The sequence below is a fragment of the Acipenser ruthenus genome, chromosome 56 (genome assembly GCF_902713425.1).
Source record: "Acipenser ruthenus chromosome 56, fAciRut3.2 maternal haplotype, whole genome shotgun sequence".
Classification (NCBI taxonomy): domain Eukaryota; kingdom Metazoa; phylum Chordata; class Actinopteri; order Acipenseriformes; family Acipenseridae; genus Acipenser; species Acipenser ruthenus.
The window spans coordinates 6638719-6655465 of record NC_081244.1 but is presented as its reverse complement, the minus strand read 5'-3'; the positions used below and the strand labels follow the sequence as shown (position 1 = coordinate 6655465).

Here is a 16747-nt window from a genome sequence, read left to right as displayed (position 1 = left end):
AGCACAGAGAGGTCTGGTAAAGCATAGGGAAGCATTGTAAAGCACAGAGAGGTGTGGTAAAGCATAGGGAAGCATTGTAAAGCACAGAGAGGTCTGGTAAAGCATAGGGAAGCATTGTAAAGCACAGAGAGGTCCGGTAAAGCATAGGGAAGCATTGTAAAGCACAGAGAGGTCTGGTAAAGCATAGGGAAGCATTGTAAAGCACAGAGAGGTCTGGTAAAGCATAGGGAAGCATTGTAAAGCACAGAGAGGTATGGTAAAGCATAGGGAAGCATTGTAAAGCACAGAGAGGTGTGGTAAAGCATAGGGAAGCATTGTAAAGCACAGAGAGGTGTGGTAAAGCATAGGGAAGCATTGTAAAGCACAGAGAGGTCTGGTAAAGCATAGGGAAGCATTGTAAAGCACAGAGAGGTCTGGTAAAGCATAGGGAAGCATTGTAAAGCACAGAGAGGCACAGCACACTCTTCCTGAAGGTTTGGCATGACACATTATCTGTCTTTTGACTGTGCGTGACTCACAATATTGAGCAACCTGATTTGGAAACTCTGCTGCAAGAGGAAATAGAGCAAATATTTACTAGCTTATTATTACAGCAGGTGTGTCAAATCCCAGACAAGAGTTACAGTTACTGCACACGCAGGGATGACTAATAATAATAATAATAATAATAGACTTCACTGAGGGGAGCTCTGAACCCCAGGACTGGGTGTAGCAACAGCAGCAGCAGCAGGGCTAGTGTGAGTTTCTAACCCTGCTCAAACTCCTGCCTCCTGATCATTTCAATATTAATAATAATAATAATAATAATAATAATAATAATAATAATAATAATAATAATAATAATAATAGACTTCATTGAGGGGAGCTCTGAACCCCAGGACTGGGTGCAGCAGCAGCAGCAGCAGCAGGGCTAGTGTGAGTTTGTAACCCTGCTCAAACTCCTGGCTCCTGATCATTTCAATATTAATAATAATAATACTAGACTTCATTGAGGGGAGCTCTGAACCCCAGGACTGGGTGCAGCAGCAGCAGCAGCAGGGCTAGTGTGAGTTTCTAACCCTGCTCAAACTCCTGGCTCCTGATCATTTCAATATTAATAATAATAATAATAATAATAATAATAATAATAATAATAATAATAATAATAATAATAATAATACTAGACTTCATTGAGGGGAGCTCTGAACCCCAGGACTGGGTGCAGCAGCAGCAGGGCTGTGTGATGACTTGAGGTGAAGCTGGGTGGGTGGGTGCATAAGTGGCAGCGGTGATGAAAAGACTTGATTGGATTAGAGAGGGATTTCCTGTGCTTTACCACCAGGGCTGTTAGACAGTCAATACTGCTAAATTTAGTTGTACGAAAAGAAGCTTCATAAATTCAATGACAAACGTTTCCACTAGAAGTCTTTCTCAGTGTCTTCAACAGAAACACTGAAAGAAACTTCATAAATTCAACGGCAAACGTTTCCACTAGAAGTCTTTCTCAGCGTCTTCAACAGAAACACTGAAAGAAACTTCATAAATTCAACGGCAAGCGTTTCCACTAGAAGTCTTTCTCAGTGTCTTCAACAGAAACACTGAAAGAAACTTCATAAATTCAATGGCAAACGTTTCCACTAGAAGTCTTTCTCAGCGTCTTCAACAGAAACACTGAAAGAAACTTCATAAATTCAATGGCAAACGTTTCCACTAGAAGTCTTTCTCAGCGTCTTCAACAGAAACACTGAAAAAAACTTCATAAATTCGATGGCAAACGTTTCCACTAGAAGTCTTTCTCAGCGTCTTCAACAGAAACACTGAAAGAAACTTCATAAATTCAACGGCAAACGTTTCCACTAGAAGTCTTTCTCAGCGTCTTCAATAGAAACACTGAAAGAAACTTCATAAATTCAATGGCAAACGTCTCCACTAGAAGTCTTTCTCAGCGTCTTCAACAGAAACACTGAATGAAACTTCATAAATTCAACGGCAAACGTTTCCACTAGAAGTCTTTCTCAGCGTCTTCAATAGAAACACTGAAAGAAACTTCATAAATTCAATGGCAAACGTCTCCACTAGCAGTCTTTCTCAGCGTCTTCAACAGAAACACTGAAAGAAACTTCATAAATTCAATAGCAAACGTCTCCACTAGCAGTCTTTCTCAGCGTCTTCAACAGAAACACTGAAAGAAACTTCATAAATTCAATAGCAAGCGTTTCCACTAGAAGTCTTTCTCAGCGTCTTCAACAGAAACACTGAAAGAAACTTCATAAATTCAATAGCAAGCGTTTCCACTAGAAGTCTTTCTCAGCGTCTTCAATAGAAACACTAAAAGAAACTTCATAAATTCAATGGCAAACGTTTCCACTAGAAGTCTTTCTCAGCATCTTCAACAGAAACACTGAAAGAAACTTCATAAATTCAATAGCAAGCGTTTCCACTAGAAGTCTTTCTCAGCGTCTTCAATAGAAACACTGAAAGAAACTTCATAAATTCAATGGCAAACGTCTCCACTAGCAGTCTTTCTCAGCGTCTTCAACAGAAACACTGAAAGAAACTTCATAAATTCAATGGCAAACGTTTCCACTAGAAGTCTTTCTCAGCATCTTCAACAGAAACACTGAAAGAAACTTCATAAATTCAATGTTTCCACTAGAAGACACTGAAAAAAAATATCAAGACTTGTAGTGGAAACGTTGTTGGTCGAATGAGTTCAGGGTTTTGTTTTTTCGTGTTTCTGAATTGCATCAGTAGCGGAGTCGGCGCTCAGCTCACCCTCTCGGTGTTGTTTCGAGTTTGGTCAGGTTGGAAGCCGGAAGCGCGTCCGAGTTCTGCTCGTAGTGAACTCTTTCTAACCTGGAAAACAGTTCAGAACGAGCGGAATTCTGAGCGCACTGCCGATACTGACCACTGCAGGGCGCCAGAGGGAAGGGGAGGCACAGACAAAACCTGCAACGCCGCTGAAAAAAAACAAAAAATAAATATTAGTACGAATGAATATTAACATGATCATTTCTGCAGCCCAATACATGTCAAGCTGTGTCCCAGCGCTATCAAATATGCGGTCTAAATTCTATGCGCTTTCTTTATCTAACCACTGAGCTCCTCAAACCCGCTGCCTTCCACACTGCAGCCCAGCGCTTTCTTTATCTAACCACTGAGCTCCTCAAACCCGCTGCCTTCCACACTGCAGCCCAGCGCTTTCTTTATCTAACCACTGAGCTCCTCAAACCCGCTGCCTTCCACACTGCAGCCCAGCGCTTTCTTTATCTAACCACTGAGCTCCTCAAACCCGCTGCCTTCCACACTGCAGCCCAGCGCTTTCTTTATCTAACCACTGAGCTCCTCAAACCCACTGCCTTCCACACTGCAGCCCAGCGCTTTCTTTATCTAACCACTGAGCTCCTCAAACCCGCTGCCTTCCACACTGCAGCCCAGCGCTTTCTTTATCTAACCACTGAGCTCCTCAAACCCGCTGCCTTCCACACTGCAGCCCAGCGCTTTCTTTATCTAACCACTGAGCTCCTCAAACCCGCTGCCTTCCACACTGCAGCCCAGCGCTTTCTTTATCTAACCACTGAGCTCCTCAAACCCGCTGCCTTCCACACTGCAGCCCAGCGCTTTCTTTATCTAACCACTGAGCTCCTCAAACCCGCTGCCTTCCACACTGCAGCCCAGCACTTTCTTTATCTAACCACTGAGCTCCTCAAACCCGCTGCCTTCCACACTGCAGCCCAGCGCTTTCTTTATCTAACCACTGAGCTCCTCAAACCCGCTGCCTTCCACACTGCAGCCCAGCGCTTTCTTTATCTAACCACTGAGCTCCTCAAACCCGCTGCCTTCCACACTGCAGCCCAGCGCTTTCTTTATCTAACCACTGAGCTCCTCAAACCCGCTGCCTTCCACACTGCAGCCAGACAGGGAGACAGAGAGACAGGGAGACAGAGAAACAGCGAGACAGAGAGACAGGGAGACAGAGAGACAGCGAGACAGGGAGACAGAGAGACAGGGATACAGAGAGACAGCGAGACAGGGAGACAGCGAGACAGAGAGACAGGGAGACAGACAGATAAATAAATCAAGTGTTACTCAAGCCTTTCTGTGCAGTGGTCTTCCGCATCCTCTCCAAAAAGAAAAAAAAGAAACTCTTCTGCCCCCTTCCCTTCTTATTAAGATCGTATTTAACCTGCTAATGGACCGGGGGGGTGGGGGGGGGGCATGATATTCGAATTTAGGCTTTGAGAGATTCCGGTTTTAATCCTGCTTCCCCCGGTGTGAACTGCCAATCCCTGTGGGATTATCGGAAGAGCTCCCGGCCGGACTGTCGCTTCGAATCAGGCTGCAGGCTCGCTGGGATGCACATGTCGTTAAGCTGCTTTTAGAGAAAAAGATCTGGTGTCTTTTTTGGTTTGTTTTTTGCTGTTAAGAATTACAGTGCTGGTTTCACATCGCTGGACTCAATATTCAGTGAGCTAGATGGTATTAGAATACCAGAATACGAGAAAGAAACTAAATTCAAAGACAAAAAACAACAACGTTTCAACTAGAAGTCTTGGGAGAAAAAAGGAAAGAAAGAAAGAAAGAAAGAAAGAAAGAAAGCGCTGGGCTGCAGTGTGGAAGGCAGTGAGGTTTGAGGAGCTCAGTGGTTAGATAAAGAAAGCGCTGGGCTGCAGTGTGGAAGGCAGCGGGTTTGAGGAGCTCAGTGGTTAGATAAAGAAAGCGCTGGGCTGCAGTGTGGAAGGCAGTGGGTTTGAGGAGCTCAGTGGATAGATAAAGAAAGCGCTGGGCTGCAGTGTGGAAGGCAGCGGGTTTGAGGAGCTCAGTGGATAGATAAAGAAAGCGCTGGGCTGCAGTGTGGAAGGCAGTGGGTTTGAGGAGCTCAGTGGTTAGATAAAGAAAGCGCTGGGCTGCAGTGTGGAAGGCAGCGGGTTTGAGGAGCTCAGTGGTTAGATAAAGAAAGCGCTGGGCTGCAGTGTGGAAGGCAGCGGGTTTGAGGAGCTCAGTGGTTAGATAAAGAAAGCGCTGGGCTGCAGTGTGGAAGGCAGCGGGTTTGAGGAGCTCAGTGGTTAGATAAAGAAAGCGCTGGGCTGCAGTGTGGAAGGCAGCGGGTTTGAGGAGCTCAGTGGTTAGATAAAGAAAGCGCTGGGCTGCAGTGTGGAAGGCAGCGGGTTTGAGGAGCTCAGTGGTTAGATAAAGAAAGCGCTGGGCTGCAGTGTGGAAGGCAGCGGGTTTGAGGAGCTCAGTGGTTAGATAAAGAAAGCGCTGGGCTGCAGTGTGGAAGGCAGCGGGTTTGAGGAGCTCAGTGGTTAGATAAAGAAAGCGCTGGGCTGCAGTGTGGAAGGCAGCGGGTTTGAGGAGCTCAGTGGTTAGATAAAGAAAGCGCTGGGCTGCAGTGTGGAAGGCAGCGGGTTTGAGGAGCTCAGTGGTTAGATAAAGAAAGCGCTGGGCTGCAGTGTGGAAGGCAGCGGGTTTGAGGAGCTCAGTGGTTAGATAAAGAAAGCGCTGGGCTGCAGTGTGGAAGGCAGCAGGTTTGAGGAGCTCAGTGGTTAGATAAAGAAAGCGCTGGGCTGCAGTGTGGAAGGCAGCGGGTTTGAGGAGCTCAGTGGTTAGATAAAGAAAGCGCTGGGCTGCAGTGTGGAAGGCAGCGGGTTTGAGGAGCTCAGTGGTTAGATAAAGAAAGCGCTGGGCTGCAGTGTGGAAGGCAGCGGGTTTGAGGAGCTCAGTGGTTAGATAAAGAAAGCGCTGGGCTGCAGTGTGGAAGGCAGCGGGTTTGAGGAGCTCAGTGGTTAGATAAAGAAAGCGCTGGGCTGCAGTGTGGAAGGCAGCGGGTTTGAGGAGCTCAGTGGTTAGATAAAGAAAGCGCTGGGCTGCAGTGTGGAAGGCAGCGGGTTTGAGGAGCTCAGTGGTTAGATAAAGAAAGCGCTGGGCTGCAGTGTGGAAGGCAGCGGGTTTGAGGAGCTCAGTGGTTAGATAAAGAAAGCGCTGGGCTGCAGTGTGGAAGGCAGCGGGTTTGAGGAGCTCAGTGGTTAGATAAAGAATGCGCTGGGCTGCAGTGTGGAAGGCAGCGGGTTTGAGGATGTGGAATTCAATATGTTAACAAGGGAACATTATTCAGCAGCATTCATTGGACTCTATGAAGCTGAGGGAGTTCATTCTATATAGAGAGGGTGTGATTCAATATGTTAACAAGGGAACATTATTCAGCAGCTTTCATTGGACTCTATGAAGCTGAGGGAGTTCATTCTATATAGAGGGTGTGGAATTCAATATGTTAATAAGGGTACATTATTCAGCAGCTTTCATGCGACTTTATGAAGCACAATTAGTTCATTCTACCATGTTGCATGTTGCAGCTGGTCAATTTCTATTGGGATTACAAAATCTGACCAACATATATTTTTTTTGTCTTTTAAGATGACCGACGTTTTAGAAAGTACTTTGTCCCCGGCAATCTGTCGTCGATTTTAAGATTACCCCATTAATCCAGGGAACGTCAGTTCACGGTCAGTAGCAGGAACTAATTTACCTGAACTGCCCTAAAAAGATGGGACTTCTTATCCTAGGCAGCTTACCCTCAAAGTGTCTGAAGGCAGGATATCTGCACAGGGTTACGCATTCGCGTTGAAAGAAAGAGAGTATTGGAAGAGGGAAGGGGGCTGGGGAGGGGGGGGGGGGTGCAGAATCCCAATTAAGTAATTCGGATGACGTCCGACCTAATCCTGAGCCGAAAAGGGCCCGCGGTATAAAACTGTCGCTCGCTGCTCCGATTTCTGAGAAACCGTTGGCAGCGCCACGCCGACCGGAGCCAGAGAGAGAGAAAGAGTGGGGGGGGGTATATACAAGCAGGAAATGGCAGAGCTTTGGAGGAACCCGGTTTTTGAAGCCAGGAAAAGGCAAGAAGAAACGACACAGGACTCCATCTTTGTCTACACGAACAGCAACAACACAAAAGGTGAGGACCGCAAACCGCGTGATCATTGATCGCTGATTGGGTTAGAGGCATGTAGAAGTACAGAGAATTCAACGTGTGGACCAAACGTCTGCCGTTGAATTCATGAAGTTTATTTCAGTGTTTCTATTGAAGACGCTGAGAGAGACTTCTAGTGGAAACGTTTGCCATTGAATTTGTTTCAACTATATGTTCTAAAGACATTTCAGAGGGCTGGATCGCATCAATATCAGGGTCTAGTGCTGTATATTATAAAGACATTTCAGAGGGCTGGATCACATCAATATCAGGGTCTAGTGCTATAAATTATAAAGACATTTCAGAGGGCTGGATCGCATCAATATCAGGGTCTAGTGCTATAAATTATAAAGACATTTCAGAGGGCTGGATCGCATCAATATCAGGGTCTAGTGCTGTATATTATAAAGACATTTCAGAGGGCTGGATCGCATCAATATCAGGGTCTAGTGCTGTATATTATAAAGACATTTCAGAGGGCTGGATCACATCAATATCAGGGTCTAGTGCTATAAATTATAAAGACATTTCAGAGGGCTGGATCGCATCAATATCAGGGTCTAGTGCTATAAATTATAAAGACATTTCAGAGGGCTGGATCACATCAATATCAGGGTCTAGTGCTATAAATTATAAAGACATTTCAGAGGGCTGGATCGCATCAATATCAGGGTCTAGTGCTATATATTATAAAGACATTTCTCAGGGCTGGATCGTATCAATATCAGGGTCTAGTGCTATATATTATAAAGACATTTCAGAGGGCTGGATCGCATCAATATCAGGGTCTAGTGCTATATATTATAAAGACATTTCAGAGGGCTGGATCACATCAATATCAGGGTCTAGTGCTATATATTATAAAGACATTTCAGAGGGCTGGATCGCATCAATATCAGGGTCTAGTGCTGTATATTATAAAGACATTTCAGAGGGCTGGATCGCATCAATATCAGGGTCTAGTGCTATAAATTATAAAGACATTTCAGAGGGCTGGATCACATCAATATCAGGGTCTAGTGCTGTATATTATAAAGACATTTCAGAGGGCTGGATCGCATCAATATCAGGGTCTAGTGCTATATATTATAAAGACATTTCAGAGGGCTGGATCACATCAATATCATGGTCTAGTGCTATATATTATAAAGACATTTCAGAGGGCTGGATCGCATCAATATCAGGGTCTAGTGCTGTATATTATAAAGACATTTCAGAGGGCTGGATCACATCAATATCAGGGTCTAGTGCTGTATATTATAAAGACATTTCAGAGGGCTGGATCGCATCGATATCAGGGTCTAGTGCTGTATATTATAAAGACATTTCAGAGGGCTGGATCGCATCAATATCAGGGTCTAGTGTTATATATTATAAAGACATTTCAGAGGGCTGGATCGCATCGATATCAGGGTCTAGTGCTGTATATTATAAAGACATTTCAGAGGGCTGGATCGCATCAATATCAGGGTCTAGTGCTGTATATTATAAAGACATTTCAGAGGGCTGGATCACATCAATATCAGGGTCTAGTGCTATATATTATAAAGACATTTCAGAGGGCTGGATCACATCAATATCATGGTCTAGTGCTATATATTATAAAGACATTTCAGAGGGCTGGATCGCATCAATATCAGGGTCTAGTGCTGTATATTATAAAGACATTTCAGAGGGCTGGATCACATCAATATCAGGGTCTAGTGCTATATATTATAAAGACATTTCTCAGGGCTGGATCTCATCAATATCAGGGTCTAGTGTTATATATTATAAAGACATTTCTCAGGGCTGGATCGCATCAATATCAGGGTCTAGTGCTATATATTATAAAGACATTTCAGAGGGCTGGATCACATCAATATCAGGGTCTAGTGCTGTATATTATAAAGACATTTCAGAGGGCTGGATCACATCAATATCAGGGTCTAGTGCTGTATATTATAAAGACATTTCAGAGGGCTGGATCGCATCAATATCAGGGTCTAGTGCTATATATTATAAAGACATTTCAGAGGGCTGGATCGCATCAATATCAGGGTCTAGTGCTGTATATTATAAAGACATTTCAGAGGGCTGGATCGCATCAATATCAGGGTCTAAGGGTCTAGTGCTACAATGTGCCCGCCCCCCCGCAGGTCCCTTCGAGGGTCCGAACTACCACATCGCCCCCCGCTGGATTTACAACCTCGCCTCTCTGTGGATGATCTTCGTGTTCTTCGCCTCGCTCTTCACCAACGGCTTGGTTCTGGTGGCCACTTACAAGTTCAAGAAGCTCCGACACCCTCTCAACTGGATCCTGGTGAACCTGGCCATCGCCGACCTGGGGGAGACCTTGCTGGCCAGCAGCATCAGCGTCTGCAACCAGATCTTCGGATACTTCATCCTGGGACACCCCCTGTGCATCTTCGAGGGCTACGTCGTCGCCACCTGCGGTGAGCTGAAACACAGAGTGCAAGCTCCCCATCGTGACAGCACAGTGTAGTAAAGCATGGTCAAGCATAGGCAAGCATTGTAAAGCACAGAGAGGTCTGGTAAAGCACAGGGAAGCATTGTAAAGCACAGAGAGGTCTGGTAAAGCATAGGGAAGCATTGTAAAGCACAGAGAGGTCTGGTAAAGCATAGGGAAGCATTGTAAAGCACAGAGAGGTCTGGTAAAGCATAGGGAAGCATTGTAAAGCACAGAGAGGTCTGGTAAAGCACAGGGAAGCATTGTAAAGCACAGAGAGGTCTGGTAAAGCATAGGGAAGCATTGTAAAGCACAGAGAGGTCTGGTAAAGCATAGGGAAGCATTGTAAAGCACACAGAGGTCTGGTAAAGCACATGGAAGCATTGTAAAGCACAGAGAGGTCTGGTAAAGCACAGGGAAGCATTGTAAAGCACAGAGAGGTCTGGTAAAGCATAGGGAAGCATCGTAAAGCACAGAGAGGTCTGGTAAAGCACAGGGAAGCATTGTAAAGCACAGAGAGGTCTGGTAAAGCACAGGGAAGCATTGTAAAGCACAGAAAACGTTTAATAAATAACATGGTAAAGTCCAGCACAGCGTAACCACGGGGACGGCGAGACTGTGGTGGACTTGCTGACCCCGGCTCTCTGTCCTTGTCCAGGCATCGCCGGGCTCTGGTCTCTCACCGTGATTTCCTGGGAGAGATGGGTGGTGGTCTGCAAGCCCTTTGGCAACGTCAAGTTCGACGCCAAGTGGGCCATCAGTGGCATCGTCTTCTCGTGGGTGTGGGCGGCGGGCTGGTGCTCCCCCCCAATATTCGGCTGGAGCAGGTCAGCCCCCCCCCCCGTGTGAATGTGCATGTTACTTTTCTTTTTATAACTATAACTGGGAGAAGATGTAATTTATTTGATCTATATATATATATATTTTTGTGTATAGTATATATATACTTGAAATGTATTTTTGTTTACGATTGTAAGTCGTCCTGGATAAGGGCGTCTGCGAAGAAATAAATAATAATAATAATAATAATAATAATAATAATAATAATAATAATAATAATAATAATATACAGTCCTTGTAGAATTATCCAAGTGCGAATCTTTCTGATCTCACACTGAAGGTTTGACGAGACCGTCTTTTCAGAGCGACGTTATTTTTACGGACGTGAAATTAGCTGTAACACTTCATAAGCAAGCTGAGATCCGCAAACTGTTTTAAGAGCTGAGAACAATTTAAAAAAAAGGTTTAATTAAGCAAAACGATCAGTTCAATTAAGGGTCCAGAAATTGAGAGCCCAGTTGGAATTAAAACCATTCCGCCACTGTACAGCGCAGTGAAGTATTAGATAGCACTGTATTGTATAGCACAGCGTTCCCCTCCCTGGTGAGTGAAGCTGCAGCCCCCCCCTCACCTCGTCTCCGCTGTGTTTCAGGTACTGGCCCCACGGTTTGAAGACATCATGTGGCCCCGATGTTTTCAGTGGTAGTGAGGTCCCTGGAGTCCAGTCCTTCATGATAACGCTCATGATAACCTGCTGTATCATCCCCTTGGCCATCATCATCCTGTGTTACATCGCCGTGTGGCTGGCCATCCACGCGGTACGTGCCTCTCCCAGCAACGTCACTCCCGTTCCACAGCGGCGTGATCCGGTCCTGGTTTCACTGGGAGTTTAATAATCAGACACACCTGAGCTTGTTAGCTAGACACACTGGGGGCTGATCAAGCTGGTAGTAAAACCTGGACTGGGTGACACTGCTGCGCAACGGGAGTCTGATTGCCATCCCTGGAGTTAGAAGCAGAAGATTAAACAAAAAAAACAGAAATAAAAACTGTGGTTCTGAAGACATAGGTACAGGGATGGGAATCAGACTCCAGCTGCACAGCGGTGTGATCCGTTCCAGGTTTCACTGGGAGTTTAATAATCAGACACACCTGAGAACATATGAAAGTTTACAAACGAGAGGAGGGCCCCGTTCGTGTGGTCTTTTACAGTTGAGGATTTAAAAATGGGGACATAAGGACAGTTTTATGCATTGGTAAAGTGTGTGTATTGTTTTAATTAAATTTTTGTTGTTATTTATTTATTTATTAACTTTTAAATTGCCTTCCCTCGTGCTAACCTCCTTCTCGCACCCTCGCAGGTCGCCCAGCAACAGAAGGAATCCGAGTCGACGCAGAAAGCCGAGAGGGAAGTGTCCCGGATGGTGGTGGTGATGATCATCGCTTATTGCTTTTGCTGGGGCCCCTACACCTTCTTCGTCTGCTTCGGCGCGGCTAACCCTGGCTACGCTTTCCATCCCCTGGCGGCCGCGATGCCCGCTTACTTCGCTAAGAGCGCCACCATCTACAACCCGATCATCTACGTGTTCATGAACAGACAGGTACCCGCTATTATTATTATTATTATTATTATTATTATTATTATTATTAATATTGAAATGATCAGGAGCCAGGAGTTTGAGCAGGGTTAGAAACTCACACTAGCCCTGCTGCTGCTGCTGCTGCTGCTGCACCCAGTCCTGGGGTTCAGAGCTCCCCTCAATGAAGTCTAGTATTATTATTATTAATATTGAAATGATCAGGAGCCAGGAGTTTGAGCAGGGTTACAAACTCACACTAGCCCTGCTGCTGCACCCAGTCCTGGGGTTCAGAGCTCCCCTCAATGAAGTCTAGTATTATTATTATTAATATTGAAATGATCAGGAGCCAGGAGTTTGAGCAGGGTTACAAACTCACACTAGCCCTGCTGCTGCTGCTGCACCCAGTCCTGGGGTTCAGAGCTCCCCTCAATGAAGTCTAGTATTATTATTATTAATATTGAAATGATCAGGAGCCAGGAGTTTGAGCAGGGTTACAAACTCACACTAGCCCTGCTGCTGCTGCACCCAGTCCTGGGGTTCAGAGCTCCCCTCAATGAAGTCTAGTATTATTATTATTAATATTGAAATGATCAGGAGCCAGGAGTTTGAGCAGGGTTAGAAACTCACACTAGCCCTGCTGCTGCTGCTGCTGCTGCACCCAGTCCTGAGGTTCAGAGCTCCCCTCAATGAAGTCTATTATTATTATTATTAATATTGAAATGATCAGGAGCCAGGAGTTTGAGCAGGGTTACAAACTCACACTAGCCCTGCTGCTGCTGCTGCACCCAGTCCTGGGGTTCAGAGCTCCCCTCAATGAAGTCTAGTATTATTATTATTATTAATATTGAAATGATCAGGAGCCAGGAGTTTGAGCAGGGTTACAAACTCACACTAGCCCTGCTGCTGCTGCTGCTGCACCCAGTCCTGGGGTTCAGAGCTCCCCTCAATGAAGTCTATTATTATTATTATTATTATTATTATTATTAATATTATTGAAATGATCAGGAACACAGGCCTTATAGGATACCATGTAATACTATAACCAATACTATATTCATAAAGGTTTGCGTAATGACGCACAGAATTACAAATAAATGTTTTTTTGTTTTTTTTTCCTCATTCCAGTTCCGTAACTGCATAATGGAGATGTTCGGAAAGAAAGTCGACGACGGATCAGAAGTGTCTTCGACTTCCAAGACAGAAGTGTCTTCCGTTTCAAGTTCCTCTGTGGCGCCTGCATAACCTCACACCTCCCCACCGCCGCCCCGCCCCAAACACACACGCACACGCACACGCACACGCACACGCACCGGTAGAAACTCTGACGAACAAAAACAGTGTCAGCTATGGAAATGCATTTGTAACTAAATTTTGTACTTCGCTACAGAACTTTACAAAAAAAAAAAAAAAAAACAACAACAACAGCAAAAACAAGTTTAACAGACATAACTAGTTAATAAATCTCAATAAATAAATAAATACACGCTTTTTTCCCCCCTCCTCTACCCCTGTATAAAATGGGGACGCGAGGTATTGCTAGGCAACCCTTTAAAAAAAAAACAAAAAAACGACAGGTGTAGTTTCATAAAATAATGATATATTCTGTATTTATATTTTTAAAAAGACGTATTTATTACTGAGTGGTGCGGCGGGTACCCTAAGATAATACAATATGTTTGTTACCCACGCCCTCTCACTCCATCTCGGCGATATTCTCTCTTTCCTTCACACTCGAAGATAAGTGAATCGCTTTTTCGGATGGAAATCATGTTTAAGTTTTTGTAATAACTGCAACCGTAATATAGCAGCGGTAAAGATGAAATATACGAACCCTATACTACTAATAATGTGTGTTTGTTTTTTGTTTGAATGAGTGAATGTCGTTTGGAGAGTTTATCAACAACAAACCGCTAAATTTAAGCTGAATTGTAACGACACCGATGTGACAGGGACCTGATTTTGTCAAAAAAAGTTGTTTTTTTTTGGTTAGACAAGAATACCTCGTTTTTTGACCGTGTAATGACAGGTCCACGCACTGCAACGTGTAAAATTCAACAGTGTTGCTGTTCCTGTGAACCTCCACCTGCTGAAAGCTGGACCGACACCACCCTGAATCTCAACCAATCAGAGTGACGGCAGACAATTAAAAAACACCGACGAACACCCCACTGTAAAGTGTTCTGGAGTTCAGTCAAAAAAAATAAAGAAAAAAAGAAACCGAGACGTTTAATATCAAAATCAATGTTATTTACGGAAAAATAAACGGTCCCATCTATGATAAACGGGACCAAGGAGGTGCAGCGATGCCAAAAAAAATAAAAAATAAATAAATAAATAAAACAACATGACAACAGTCGTTTCGGTTACTCACAAGCAAATCGTTCCCTTTCAAAACAATATTTTTCTTTTCCCTTTTTTTAATTTTTCATCTTCGTCGTTACCAACTTTAAATACCCGCGCGGCAAAATAACCGTTTCGGCGGGAGTCTCCCGTTTAAATCAACGCGCTGCGTCACGTGAACACCAACTGACAATAATTTGAATTCAGCGACTGCTGAACAATTTAATTAAATGTAATTAATTAATTAAATAAATAAATAAATAAATAAATAAATAAAAATGGCTTCGGCAGAATTTCACAATACAACATAATTATTGTATTTCTTTCCAGATGACCTCAAGGAGCCCGCCGTTAATGTCTCTCTGTGGGAAGTTGAAAAATGTTACCTGTCCCGATAACGATCTACTTTTTAAAGGCTTTAAAGAAAATTGTATACATTTATCGTTCAGTTTTTTTTTTTTTTCTTTCTCTAATAAAGTTAAAATTAGGTCAAATATCTCCTGCTTGTGTTTGAAATGGTCTGAACTCGCTGAGGTACCAGGGTCAGCAATGAAGGCTTAGCTTTAATTGAAGAAACTTTAAAAGAAACCAAAACAATGCAATAAAATAATTAATAAATAAATAAATAAATAAAAAACATAATGTATTTTATATTATTCAAGACTTCAAGGAAAACACACATTTCTGAATTGTCGACAGTATCTCTCTCCCACAAACAAAATGTACAAAGTGTTGATAAGTTGATGTGTTTTATTAATAGTATTTTATTAATAGTGTTATTATTATTATTATTATTATTATTATTATTATTACTATTAATAATAATAGTGTTGTTTATTATAATAACAAAGCCTTTTGTTCTAGAATGCAAACAAAAAAATATCCCCCCCCCCCAAAAAAAAAACGATGTAGAAGCAGCTTTATGGTTATTTGATTTTTTTTCAGATGAAAATAAAATATGCAGCAAATTAAAAAAAATAAATTGGTGTGGTTTTCTTTTTTGTATTTATTTATAAATACCAACATAAAAAACTCACGAGGTGAAACGGTGAGCAGAAAAACAAAAAACCCTGATAAGTCAAGTCTACTCCAAAAAACTGAGCAAACTCGTTGCTTTAATATAATTAAGTTTAGCTGCTCGTTCTTCTCTGGGGCTGACTAAACTCATAACATCTGTATTCATGTAACTTAATCCATTTGAGTAAGATTTACTTGTCAAGTTAGTTTGAACACACTACGGGGTGCCATGTGTTAAAAAAAACCAAAACATTATCTTTTTTTCCCCAGATTTAACTTAAATCTTTCCCCAGATTTATAAATGTTGTGAAAATACATCTTTTTTAAACAAACAAAGTGTACCGCAAGGGCTGATGGGAATGTATCCCCCTGCTTCTACTTCAACCAATTACGTTTGAACAACTGAAGTCAATTTGAATATCCAACTAACTTAAAATGTCAGGAATAACATTTGAATTTAAGCTAACGTAACTCCATTTAATTTAAATGCCTTTGGGGTAATATTAAGACCTCACCTAGAATATTGTGTTCAGTTCTGGTCACCGCGTTACAAAAAGGATATTGCTGCTCTAGAAAGAGTGCAAAGAAGAGCAACCAGAATTATCCCGGGTTTAAAAGGCATGTCGTATGCAGACAGGCTAAAAGAATTGAATCTATTCAGTCTTGAACAAAGATTATCTGATTCAAGCATTCAAAATCCTAAAAGGTATAGACAATGTCGACCCAGAGGACTTTTTTGATCTGAAAAAAGAAACAAGGACCAGGGGTCACAAATGGAGATTAGATAAAGGGGCATTCAGAACAGAAAATAGGAGGCACTTTTTTACACAGAGAATTGTGAGGGTCTGGAACCAACTCCCCAGTAATGTTGTTGAAGCCGACACCCTGAGATTCTGGGATCAGCTGCCCTATACTTTCCACTGAAGACATTTCAATGTAAGAGAATGGAGACAACAGAGTCTCAGGTGATGTCCTTCAAAATCAGGGACAGTTGAGAACCCCCCCCCCCCCCCCCCCCTCTGCCCACCTGTCAATCAGACAATCAATTGTGACATCACTCGGTTCTGAAGGCGGGACCGGCAGTGTCTAAAAGGTACATGAACTGTGAACAAAACACTCAGACCCGTGATAAAAAAACCCAGTTAATTTATAATCTGGTAAGGACAGAAACCCAAGCAGCTGTCTCTGTCCTCGTTTCACTAGGAAAGATAAATTAGCCCCGAGTTAAACGCACTACATCCTCCTTTTTTAAAATAAGACTACAAATCCCACAATCCTTTGTTTTGGGGCGTGGCAGAATCAGACCTTGGCCAATGAGGATAGTTTAGGGGCGTGGTTTTTGGCCGGTTCAGTGGCGCTGGATTCAAAGACAGGAAATAGAGGACAAACATATAAACGGGAGTACCAGCAGCAGGCCGTTTGTTTATTAATTTATTATTTTTAAATTGGGAAAGTGTGGTTTTTTTTTTAAAAAAAGAGGTGGCAAAATCTTACGTTTTCAACTTACAAGTTGTGGTTTTTTTTTTTGTTTTTTTTTGGCATCACGGCCATTTCCAGTTTTTTTTTTTTAAAGATAAAAATACTTCCCACCTAGAAAAAATAGTGAGGGTTAATAAAGTGACCTTGAGAGACAGG

General features: G+C 43.0%; 1 protein-coding gene across 1 annotated transcript; it reads left to right on the top strand.

Annotated features, from left to right (window-relative positions):
• Positions 1-6744: 6744 nt before the first annotated feature.
• Positions 6745-15077, top strand: LOC117404254 (red-sensitive opsin-1). The gene is made up of 6 exons (XM_059017384.1): positions 6745-6931; positions 9085-9381; positions 10054-10222; positions 10828-10993; positions 11537-11776; positions 12881-15077. The coding sequence occupies exons 1-6, from the start codon at positions 6829-6831 to the stop codon at positions 12995-12997; spliced, it is 1092 nt and encodes a 363-aa protein (XP_058873367.1). The 5' UTR covers positions 6745-6828; the 3' UTR covers positions 12998-15077.
• Positions 15078-16747: the final 1670 nt, after the last annotated feature.